Below are 13020 nucleotides of genomic sequence, written 5' to 3' on the forward strand. Positions count from 1 at the left end.
TAAATTTTTGGGTAAAGGATTTGTAAATCCTAGAGCCTTTTTTAAAACAGAAAACAGGAACAAATAATATGGTTTTATATTGAAAACAAAATTAGTTTTGGATATTTTAATTTTTGCCAGAATCAACTACGACAAAAAAAACTGTTCCCGTTTCAGTGCTCGTTTCGAATTTTATTTTAAAAAACAAATCTGTTTCCAAACTAAAATGACATCTAATTCTGAATGGCTATTAGCTATGTGTAATTTTGTAGTCCCCTTTGGGACCAAATATCCTGAACCATATCACATCAAATTGAAATTAATTAGCAGCGCTCGCAATCCACACAATATTCCATCAGCATGTCGTATCAAATGAACAAACACACGCTTCCAGTAGAAAATTGTTCAATCTCATTATTCAGTGCATATTTACATCCATGTTTTCCATTCCGTGCAGGTCAAACACGCTTCAGTTAGACAAAAGCCAACGATTTATTTCACACCCGATATCTGGAGAGAAGCCTTTACTCTAGGGACATGTAATTCAATAATCTTGATAGTAAGTGATCGGAAAACAGCTATTTCGAGAAAGGTAATCTCCGTCACCACCTTGCATACAGTGTAAGCAACTCAGGACATTACATAAGTTTTCTTCGCATACGACACAGGATGGAGAATTAGTGACGTAATACAGCAAATAACTTCTACGATTGTTACAAGTAATTTTCTTTTGGGAAGTCACAAGGAACCGTGCACGGGTCTTCAGTGCAAACAAAAAGAATGAGACAATTCTAAGCCCGGGTATACTAACATTCTTTCCCCCAAAGTAATTTACTCTGGATTTAACAGGAATATAAAACCCCTAGTTGAAAAGAAAACGTTGTGCCAATTTGAGTTATATAATTAGAGCAAACGACTAAGAGTACTATTGCCACTGCAGTTTCTTAATTAAATTGAATTTATTGAGAAAAGAATGTTGTGTTTTTTATTTTTGTTCCTAGTTTAAAGAAAAGACAAACTCAAGCTCTAATACAATAACACTCTATAAAAAGTTTTCGTTGGCAAAAATAAGAGATTCATTTGTTTAATAATTCAATAAATCTAAAAATTTCAAAACGACCCAAAAAGTAATAAACGGTAATTATATCAAAATAATGCAGAATTCGTGTAAGCTAAAAAGTAAACATTGTCGTTAATCTCTGCAAAAAACATTTATACACATTTAACTAAATACTCTCACATTTCATGAACCACGTATAATGTTTATAGCTCATAATGTTATTCCTCACCAAAACATAAAATAAGTAAAATAAATACTTTTACTTTTAAATTTGAAACACATGTCAAATTTACAATTTCCACCAATAGCATATCTTTATGTCATCCAATCATAAGCGTCCTTTGCGATAAAACTTCTCTTCCTGCTGTCATTAAAGTGATTAATCTTCTTGTCACATCAGATAAATTTTTTAATTTATTAATTTTTTAATTTCTTTTTATTTAGTGGTTTTGAAAATAATCTAATCAAATATAACTCGACCATTGTTTTTATTATCGAATATGAATTTCAACTGAAACTTTTTTGACTCAGAAAATTTTACTCGTTGAAATTTGGAAACTTATTTTAATCAGAATATAAAATTCCAAATTCAACTCGTCACATTGTCATTACAAAAAAAAAGTTTTTTGTAAAATTCAAATATGTATTCGATAAAAAACAATGGTCTTGTTATATTACCAATAAGTAAACATCAAATTCATCAATTGTGAATAAAAAGTATGGAACCAAGCGTTTTTTGTATAAACTTTACGAAAAAAATAATTAGTGCAATGTACTATAAAAACACAGGATAAGGAAAGTAAAAATTTTTAAATGGCAACCTACTGTTACAATTTTATTTTAATTAAAGACTAAGGACTAAAAATAACTTCTAATTAAATAAAATTGTTTTTCAACTAGTAGTTTTTTTAATTCTTAAAGTTGCGTTCTAACTTATCACGAAGAGTCTTCGAACTAAACGGAAGTGGTCGTTTCATGCATCTGGTCTTTCGAGAGTCCGGCTTTTTGTGCAAGTACTTTAGAGTAGTTCCGAATAGATCTAAAATCCAATAAGAACTCATTTTCTTCTATTTTTAATCCATCCGAAACCAACCCAAATTTGTACCTGAACAGAAATCAAGGCTCTTCTATTATCAAATGCATGAAACGACGACTTCGGTTAAGTTCAGAGACTCTTCGTGATAGGCTCAGATCGCAAGTTTAAGAATTTAAAAAAAAACAACTAGTTAAAAAATAATTTTATTTAATTAGAAGTCATTTTTAGATCATAGTCTTTAATTAAAAAAAATTGTAACAGTAGGTTACCATTAATTTTTTTTTTTGCAAAAGTCGAAAACTGAAAAAAAAATAAAAAACGTTATTCTTGAAAAACGATTAGATTTTTATAGTACCTTACACTGCACTAACAATTTTTTTTCGTTAAGTAATTAGTTTATGCAAAAAACGCTTGGTTCCATACTTTTTATTCACCGTGTATGTACGTTTCATTAATAAAAGACAAGTAATTAGTATTAGTACTTGATGAAAATTCTATTGGACTTCATCCATAATCACCAAAGAAAAAATGTTTAATTTATAAATCGCACCTACTTTAATAATTAATACTATCGTGTTTTGTTATCACAAAGCACATAATTTTGAAGACGGCGACTAAGATAAAACTTGTTCAAATTCGGCTCGTATTTCTCATTTGCAATTTAACGTTCATTATTTTTTTTACTATAAGTTTTTGTCTTTAATTTAGAAAGTTTAAGAATAAGGAAGATAAAATCCACGTCCGCAAACACGTACCTTATACAGTTTCTCACATGACGCAAAAGTAAGAAAAACACATTTATTTCAGACTCCTTCGCAAACACGAATTTAAGTTTTTTGACCTCTTCAATTTTAAATTTCGACATTGTGTCTTTAAGCGAACCTCAATGTTGACAACTCAATACAATATTGATAACAAGCTACAAGACCAAAAAATATCCGTGTTTTACGTTTATGACTATAATTATCTTACTTTATAGCGAAAATTCTCCCGTTTTAGACTCCATGAAACTTTTGATAGATATTACCTATGTTTGAGAAATGCTGAAGTTTAAATAGACTTTTACATATACCGCAATAAACTTCACATTTAGTTGACATCAATTACCTAAATAATCCTCTTTTACATAATCTTCTGACTTTAAAAATACTAACTAAATTCGAAAGAACAACCTGAGAGAAACAAATACCATGTTGGATAAATGAGAGCCCATGCATTTAATAAATCTCCAAAGTTACATCCAGAAAGAAAAAGTTTGGTGATCCAATAGCCTGAATCGAAATCAAAAGGCAAGACAGGATGCGGGCCTTTAAAAGATCAATATTCCATCTCCTCTGAACAATTTCCATAAAGTAAATATCTCGATTTCGCAATCCTTTCTAGTGACAAATCGGAAAAGTGTCGAGTTTGCCAGATTCACTTAACAAAAACTAATTCCCATTTAAATGGTTTTCATCAAAAAACTTTTCTCCAAACTTGTTGCTAATGTTTGTGTATCCTTTAACAAGTTTTTCTTATTAACAAAGCACGCATGAATGAATACAGAATAATACATTTAACTAGCTCCTTCGTGTTTACAATTGTGTCGAAATTTTAAGTTCGATTAACTGTCACCAACCAAACAAAGCCCTCCCACTTATTTATTAAATTTTAACCCTAGAATAATCATTGTACCCACTTCTCATTATACGAAATTATGTTGAACAATCAAGGCTTGTTGAAACTTCTTGTTAGTTTGAAACCCTAGTCACATCCTTACTAACACTATGTTTCCTCAAATTTGGGCCTTCTTGACACAGCCCAAAATTATTAAACCAGTTTATCCTTGCAATATGGGAGTTACACACAAAAAACTTTAGCGTGTGTATCAACTTCTGCCATTCAACCGACGATTAATATTTATTGAATTTTCAATTTTATAAAAGAGTTGAAACTTTACCAGAACTAATTAAAGCCGATTGTAAGAAATTGTTAATTCACTATTAATACCTCACACTAGGAAAAAGTAATATTAAATTAAAACAACAAAAAACCTACGCTAAAATAAAAAATGAGCAAAAATCTTCCAACATGCATGCTTTATTGTATCCATCTGTCAGCACGTCTACCTCGCATCTGACAGCTCCCCAAAAAACTAAAACTAAACTTCCATTTTGATGAATTGAAATTGGACGTGACCACAATAAATTACACGTCGTTTAGCGTTTTCGCAAATTTGTAAACTATTCATAGTGCTTATGGCCAAAATTCGATTCAATTAATCACCATGATTAATCATTTTTCCAACCCGACTCAAAATTAGATAAAACCATCGATCCATAAGCCGCCAATAAGAAGCGTATTCATTTTCTCGATTGACTCATTTGTCGCTGAAATTAAATTCAAATTTCGCTTTCTTGGGCATCTCGCCAAGCCCCCAGGGTACAATATTCTGCATTATGTAGCATTCCCCATTTGTGCACCCGAAACTCATTCCTTATTCATTCCTTTCTTTCAAATAAATGTTTTAAATGAACGAGAATTTGAAACTTTTCGCTGTTTGTTCACGAAACACCGCAGCTTCCTCAATCTTGTTAATCTAAGCAGAAACTCTCTACTCGTTACGCGAAAAATGTTTGCATGAAAGCTCTCAATTAGCTATAGGGGAACCACCTTAAAAGTAAAAAAAGAACTTTTATGTCTATTTTACTTAAGCGTGCAAGACTGAGTGCAAACAAGAAGCAGAAATTTGCCTTATTTGCTTGACACAAATGGACAAAAATGTTTTGAAATCAGTACGTACAATTAAATTCATTCTGGTTAAGAAGGTTTTAAGCACTCGTCTAAATAAAATGTATTTTTACAAGAAAAACAATCCAAGAAATGTTTAATAAAAATCAAGAAATATCATCAATTAGTAGCGTTTGCCTTTCCATCTTAATTTATACCGTTTGTAATTAATACAAAGTAATCCAAAAATTCCCATTCCATTTCATTTCAACTTGTTTTAATTATAAAGTTACCACTAGTGTTTTTGTGTGTAGGATACTTAAACATTTAATTAAGTTTTCGCGGCGCATTCACCAAAATGTACGAAATAATTTTAGTGAGTAAGAGAAATTATTATGTAAATAAAGCAGTTTTAATTAACGAATAGTAGTTCATTAAAGCAATTTGTCTGACCAATTTAGCTGTCTCGTTGCCTAAAATGTAGTTTCTCCAAGATTAAAACAAAATATGCAGCAGGGTTTGGCTGACAAAACGCTCACCAATATTTTTAATACACAAGATACATTTAATGAATCCAAAACATTAATTTTCATGCAATTAAAAAATCAATAGTTCAGAATATTAATTAAATTAAAATTTACTTGTCAATAGCAAATCCAAGTTTATTATCGCAAATTAATAACTGTTTTAGTAGTGAACACAAAATAAACAAAATATTTATATGAAAATTAAATAAACAATAAAAGCTCTCAGTTGATTGTGTTTGTTCAATTATATCCAAGATAGTAAGCAAAATATTGCTACATATAGCAAATAGAAAAAAATAAGTTTTCTTGAAAACAGACAAAAACAATGTGTTTAAATCGAGTTTTGATGCTTTTGTCGACATAAACGGATAGCAAAAGCTTATTTAAAGCAGATAATCTCTATGAATGAAACCAACTTAGTATGAAAATTGCATATACAATGTATAATGCAGTGGTAATTTTATCGCTGTTTGCTTACATGCTAGACTTCACTAAGCAAACTAGTTACAAATCCCAGTATTCCACTCTTATTTATTACAAAGCGTCAATTGGTTAAAAACAATGTTTCCATTAAAATTTTCTTCTTTTTCAAAACGAATGTGAAGAGCGAAACATTTGAACATATAAAACATCTTATAATAAACTCATTGTACTTCATTAACTCATTCATTAATTAGTGAACATTAATTATTACTGCACTTTTAAAATATTGAAACGTCAACTTCTTTAATGCAAAAAAGAAGCAAAAATCTAATATTAAACAGCCATAGCCAAAATATAGTATTCAACTCGCACATGGTAGCTATTATTTATTATAACTTTGGCGTTGAACAAAATACTATTATTCCGCTTGTTGTAAAATAATTCTTTGTCCCAGTTAACTTAGTTAACTTAATCTTGGCAGCTTAAGAAAACATATCCTTATAACTGTTTGTATTCATTTACATGCAAACTGTTTTCATTGCAATTGCAGTAACTTATTAAACAAATAGTTTCTTGTAGTTTCAACAAACATGTATTCGTTTTTGTGTTTTAGATAATGGCAGCATTAACATGGAACCAAACTAATGACTTGTGTTGTGGTAATTGTTATAATAGACGTCAAGTGTAAGTGTGATAATAGTTTATGAGATGTATTATCATCTAATATTAATGCGAATCTACATCTACGATTATGTTTCAATATAATTACCTTTCCATTCATTGTCCGCTTAGACAAACAGGAACGCGATAAACTCATTGTCACTTTGGGAAAATATCACTATGGTTCGAATCACAATTGCTTCCTCAACAGCAGTAGACTGATCACTTATTAATAAACAACATGAGTAATTAACAACACGGTACTAAGAAGACACTCAGAATAGCAAAAACATTCAAACTAACTATAACTAATTATTATCATTCATTTGTATTACGAAGTAGAAATATGGTAGAAGTAATTCGTAAAGACTTGAAACTATTCTAAGAGAGAAGCACTATTCTTGATATGTCTACTGTTAGCAACTAGGAGAAGAAAACTACAACTATAACTTAAAAAATATCACAAATTTTTAGGTACGTCTTTATTAGAATTCAAATTCGAACGACTGTCCATCTATTCGATCTCACTATAAGAATGTCGACGAATGTAGACTTAATCTCGCAAATTCGTGATGTATTCCAGAAACGTCCAAAAGAAAACATTTGTTGCCTTGTGTAGACCGAAGGAATTTCCACCAAACTTTCGTCACGTTTTACTATTTCATTTCTCGTCTTCTACCTCCGCTGCACATGCAATTACAAGTTCCTCCAAATCAACAGATGGTTTTTCGAGTTATTTGTCAAAAAATTAATCTTATTAAAATGTAAATTTATCCTTAAACCGGTTCAAATTTTAGATAAGTACACGAGATTTCTCTTAATTAAATTATACACATCAGATTTGGTTAAATTCGCACTAGGATTAATGGGAAATTAATAAAATTTTGAAGCTTGAAGCACATAAGCAGCTTCGCGGTGTGATATTGAAAGGATCGTCTCTTATCAGAATGGTAAATTTTGATTATTTGGTGTGTGTTTGAATACTGAATGATTGTTGTTGGAAGAACGTGGGAGAAGTGACCGCTGTGCACGGCGGCTCCGGGAAGACTAACTGCAGTGGCACTCGAGTCCGGGACTCCGGAGTCCTATTGATCACGCGAGTTCGCGCCAAGAACTCGCGCAAACTCGTCATCCCGTTGTTATCCTGTGCTGGAGCAGGACCAGTACTTACCTAGCACAAGGCACCTCTAATTACCACTTGTGGGCGTTCAACGCGCCTCCATCCTCGATAACGAGCAACAATATATAAGTGATACATTTGACGCACTACTTTCATGAATGATTCAACGTGGGAGTTTAATTAAATAGCCAAACCAGAACCGTTGACGGCCTTTCATCAAAACAAAAATTTCCACTTTCTAGAGTTAGCACGAAAAGTTGATGGATGCAACAGATGACATCATTTTTACCTTCTTTATTTACCTCAATAACTCATCAACTGTCTCATAAACTCTCGTTTACTTATCCCGGTTGCGACACGACAAAATAAATATGATTTTTTTATTGCCTTGCTGAAGCCGGATTTAACACCTCACATAAATTACAGATCTTTTCATATTGTCACCACGACCTGTTTTCGTGTACGACTATCAAAAACGGATTGAATATGACAAAAAAACAGATAACAGAAAATTCACCAACGAAGCATTTTTCTAGAATATTTATGACAGCGAAGAAAAGAAAAACTAATCTGCCGGACTAGGACCAGTCAGGATTTTCGGCTCCAAGATCAGTATCGCATAGTTTTTGGAACAAGTTCAAAAAATTAATTCAATTTGGCAACAAATTTAAATTTTCTGTTACAGAAAAAAAGTAGTACAAGAATGTAAACAGAATATGAAGTATGGCAACGATAGTTCGAATTTTCCAGTTTCGAGACGTAATTATCAGTTTTGCAACAAAATATGCCAACTAAAAAGTAAATAAACACCATCAGTACTCAAGAAAAATCTGTACTGTGAGTTATAGTCCTACATGTGTAGCTACCAATTTCCCAAATTTCTCTGGTAACATTACTCAAATGATTTATCATGCCAAGACGTTTTTCAGTTACACCATTATTTTTAGAAATATATTTATGCAAAAAATAAGAAAACGTTATTAATTAGGTTTTACAACATTTCTAAAATTTCCACTTTAGTAAATATTCCAAAAAAAAAGAAAAAGTCAAACCTTGCTAACTATTCATTCTTTGAGAAAATTGGATAAACATCCATCCTTTAGAAATCTTGATTAAATATTCAAGGCGAATTTCCAATGATAATTTAAGTTTGTAAACTTTGTCGGTGAAATAATTAAAGAGAACCTGAGGCAAAGCTCAGAAGTTTTGATGACCGTATTATCTGCTAAAGCACAGAGAATATTTCCAGAAAAATACATGAATTCTACTTTGAATCCTGAATTAAAATCACTTTGTACAAATTCCTGAAATATTCAACCTAATTCTGACATTTAGCTGCAAATCTCGCAAATTAGTAATAACTGGTATATTAAATCAATAGTGCAGTGAACACTCGAGTGCATTCACTGGCTTGACTTATCAGCTTGCAACTTGACATTATACCCGACCTAAAAACCCCACATCACAAAATTCCTATCACACCAAACATCTCCGATCGTTTTTGCCGAAAATTGATAGAGCTCCAGTCAAAACATATCCTGTCTGTTCCAGATACTCGCATTTATCATAACGTTAAAGTAATATTTGGTAAAATTGAAATGCATTCTAGGTAAAGCTCAACTGGAAACTTGCCAGAACCAAAACTGACACCCTTGAGAAATAGGAAATAATGTTTTCTCGTTAACCGACAAAAACAAAACTGCTCCCAGATTGGCCAAACTTAATATACTAGCTTTTTGTGGTAAATTTAGTCTACATTAAAATACCCCAGGCAAGTTTTGATTTATCATGAGTGCCAGATTGCAAAGACTAATTCGTGGTGTACACGGAGGGAGAATTATTTAATGCACACTAGGCTAATGAGAGGAACAATTGTGACCGCAGGAAAATCGCAATAAAGTGAACAGACATTTATCACAAAAGAGTGTTAAAACATGTTGCTAAAAATAAAAAACATAAGAGAGTCAACACATAATTTAATTTTTCAGATTTAGGCAAAAACTGCGTTACAATCAAACGGAAATAATAAAATATTCCGAGAATTATTAAATTTTTACATTTAGAGATTTGGGGTTTGAATGACGACAACAGAATGTTTTATAGAACTTCGATATTGAAGTATTTCTAAAATTAGACACTGCAAACCAATATTCAGTACAGGTAATTCGAACTAAAATGTTTTTAGATGCTTTTAAATAATGAAAAAGTTAAAATGGTAGAATGATTTGAAACAAAGATTTTAGTCAAAGTAGTAGTCAATTTCAAATTTATACAATCCATAAAATTTATCTATGAGAGTTCAGAAAAGAAAAAAGTGTCCTATCCAATAAAACATGTCTACTTATTAATAGCACAAACATCGGGCCGCTCCTGGCCCAACTATTCCAATTTAATTAGAAGCGAACGACCGGCTGAAGACAAAAACCGCAATTTTATCGGCAATTTATGTGAGGTCGAGTAGAATATATAGTTGGAAAACTATGAGCTGCCACAGCTTTCTCCCATCATCAACGACGATAATTCTCCGTGTCGAGAGACATAAATTCGGTGAGGAAAACCATTTCGTGATTGAAATTTCAATAACGCACAGCCGACTTATTACAAATTAAGGAAGAACCCGAACCAACTTAAACTTCTAATTACATGCGAACGACGTCTACAACACGCGAATTCGAGGAACAGCCGCTACCAGAAGGTCGGCAAAAAGCCGATTTCGAAAGGAAACGAATCGCGAACACGAAAAACCACTCAATTAGGAGCCTCACCCCAAAACGTCATATATCTGTGTTGCGGTATGAAGACGATAAAAAATTACAGCGATTCCCGGCGGATAACAATGTGTCTAAATAATTTAAGAGTTTGTTTCATGTCTGGCCGAGTAGTAAAACGCGGATGTTGGCAACGTAAAAATTTATGGTCCGGGCCGCGTTTTCTAATTGAATGTTGAAGGCTGTCACGTAATCAAATTACCAACACAAAATGAAGGCGACAATTAGGTGCTTACTTATACATCCCCCAAAACGCTGACGGAATAATATTTGGGAATTTCTACGCTATTCCCAAGACGCTCATGAACTCTGCTTTTGAACTTTCTCAAAGATATCCCAACGCTTCTTCGAATTCTGATGAGCGATTATCGCTTTCGGTTTCATTCCGAATACTGAAAAATTATTCTCACAGCGTTTTCACAAGTAGAGAAACACAATTCGAATAAATTAGTTGCGCGGTTGAAGTAGTTTTGGGAAACATCCTGCGGTAACAATTCTAAGAAATTTTATCGTAATGTAGCACGCAAATGTCAGATGATACAAAGTTCGTAAATATCTCACCCTCTCAATTTTTTCCACAAAATTATTCTATTTCCCAATTTGGCGAATGTGTATTTGGTAAAACTTCATAAAAAAGGATTGAGAAATTAATATTTAGATCAAAGCAAAAATTACTGAAGTTTTAAAGTAAAAAACAATTTAAGTAGACGTGTTCAAATTTTGGACGTTGGCCATTTATTATTACTGTTTTTAAAATTGTATAAAAATCTTTAGGTTTATAATTTTATTGGCGTCCTTTAACTTTTAATCGGTGAAACTTAATATAGAGATAAGTTGGGTTAAATCGCTTTATTTTAACTTGGGGAATCTCAGGTTACTCTTTGTCCCTAGCTTTTCGTTACACTTTTACACACAATTCCTATACAGGCTGCTCCAGAGAAAATTTTCAAGTAAGGTAAGATACCAGGAACATGAAAAAAAATTTTGTCAAAAAATTTTGAAATTTATTTTTTGACATTTGACATTTTTTATGTCTATTTAATGATACTGATGATGTATATGTTTTTTTACAATAATTTAGTAAAAGTAAAAAATTTTGCCAATAAAACCCACAAATAACATTGAACAGAGCTACAAATTAGGATACAGCTTCCTTGTTTCCTCTTTTAATAGCCTATAGCAAAAAAACTTGGAAAATTATATTTCCAGCAGAGTCAAAGTGCAAAATTTAAACCTTCATAACTTCAAAATTTTTATAGATAATTTTTTTTAAACATAATTTCCATGTTCCTGGTATCTTACCTTATATGGCATTTTTCTTTGGGGCGCGAGTTCTGGCGCACCCTGTATATTGCCTTCATCATTATCAATTTCAAAAATAAATAAAAATTATTTAATGAAAAAACAAAAAGTTGAATCAACAGTAATATAAGTAATAACAAATAAGATAGTCTAAACTAATAATAAATTTTTAGAAGAAATTACACTTTTTCTGCCCTGTGTCTGACTGAGACACTCCACATTTCGAAATAAAACTTTTGACTTTTTACGGCTTACATTGTTATTTGAGTTTTGGAATTTCATAACATTTCAAAAATTTATTTTTCAACTAACGTATTTAGCTCCAAAGTGACGGTTAAATAAAATTTAATAAGAGTAAGTAGGTTATACTTATTATTTTTTAATCACAAAATAATAATCAAAATTAAATTAGTTTTAAAAAAATTGAAGTTTAATCTAAATATATCATCTAAGCTTACAAACAATTATAATTCACTAATGATAATATAAAGTAACCCAGAGATAAATTTAAAAAAATAAAAAACTCAAACATGAAACCGCACCATAATGTACATTTTTTTATTCTAGGTATAGAATTTTAAAACACAGTCCGGAAATACTTCCTCGGGTACCTAAAGAAAATTCGTCTGCGTTGTTTACTTGTTTTCTAAACATATAGCAGGAAAATCTCGCCCCAGTTCCTCTGGCATTTTAAAATGCTATTTACACTGAATGAAAAGCGTCCCAATTTACTAACAATAGACAACTTTTCACCCTCGCAACTCCTACTGTAATCCTTTATTTAGAAATCTAAACTGACAATAACGCGCTGATAGTTCCATTGATTTTATAAAACCCTGGCACAAAACAGAATGCATCAACAAATTTGCAAATTAAATCCAATTATTAAATCTCCGACTCAATTTCACCTAAGCGAATGAAAATCCGGAACTGCTTAATTCGTACGAACGCCCGTGTCTCATCTGAAATTTATCGCAGCTTCCGCCAACCACAATAAATAACCAAAAACGCCCGCCATTATGACATGACGTGAGTACTTACGAGATTGTCATTTGCCGCTGAAACCAACAATGGAAGACCGCCACATGAGTGACGAAGATAACGCAAATTATTTCCATTTCATTAGGACCGAAAAGATTTATAGCGCCATTTGTGCACATATTGTACAAGTGCAAAAGTAGCCATTTTCGCAAATGCGCGAAATGTTTTTAATGAGACCGCAATTACGGAGAACCGATTGACTGTGAAACACTTTGATATTACAATAGAAGGAAATTATAGTCCGTCTGAGAATTGACGATTAAGGTTGAAAGAAATAGCAAAAGCGAAAGCTTTTTTGCCGCGGTTAGATTTTATTATATTCTGTCTTTTGCAAGAAAATAATTTTAATAGAAATGCGGGGAGTGCAAAGAGGAATAGCAAACATTCTTAACCAG

The 13020-nt window shown here is 31.8% G+C and overlaps 1 protein-coding gene across 5 annotated transcripts in view; it reads right to left on the reverse strand.

Annotated features, from left to right (window-relative positions):
- The window catches only part of LOC123014088 (alpha-catulin), a 41295-nt gene that overhangs the window by 17905 nt on the left and 10370 nt on the right, over positions 1-13020 (reverse strand). The window contains exon 1 of one of the 5 annotated variants that reach the window (XM_044412968.1): positions 6504-7414. The exons of the other annotated variants lie outside the window; for them this stretch is intronic. Within the exon in view, the coding sequence (XP_044268903.1) occupies positions 6504-6551 (48 nt within the window). The 5' untranslated portion in view covers positions 6552-7414. Of the gene's footprint in view, positions 1-6503; positions 7415-13020 lie in introns of those variants that run through there. 5 annotated transcript variants of the gene reach the window in all.

The sequence above is a fragment of the Tribolium madens genome, unplaced genomic scaffold (assembly GCF_015345945.1).
Source record: "Tribolium madens isolate multiple individuals breed KSU strain unplaced genomic scaffold, Tmad_KSU_1.1 Scaffold_97;HRSCAF=244;Tcas5.2_LG3a, whole genome shotgun sequence".
Lineage (NCBI taxonomy): Eukaryota > Metazoa > Arthropoda > Insecta > Coleoptera > Tenebrionidae > Tribolium > Tribolium madens.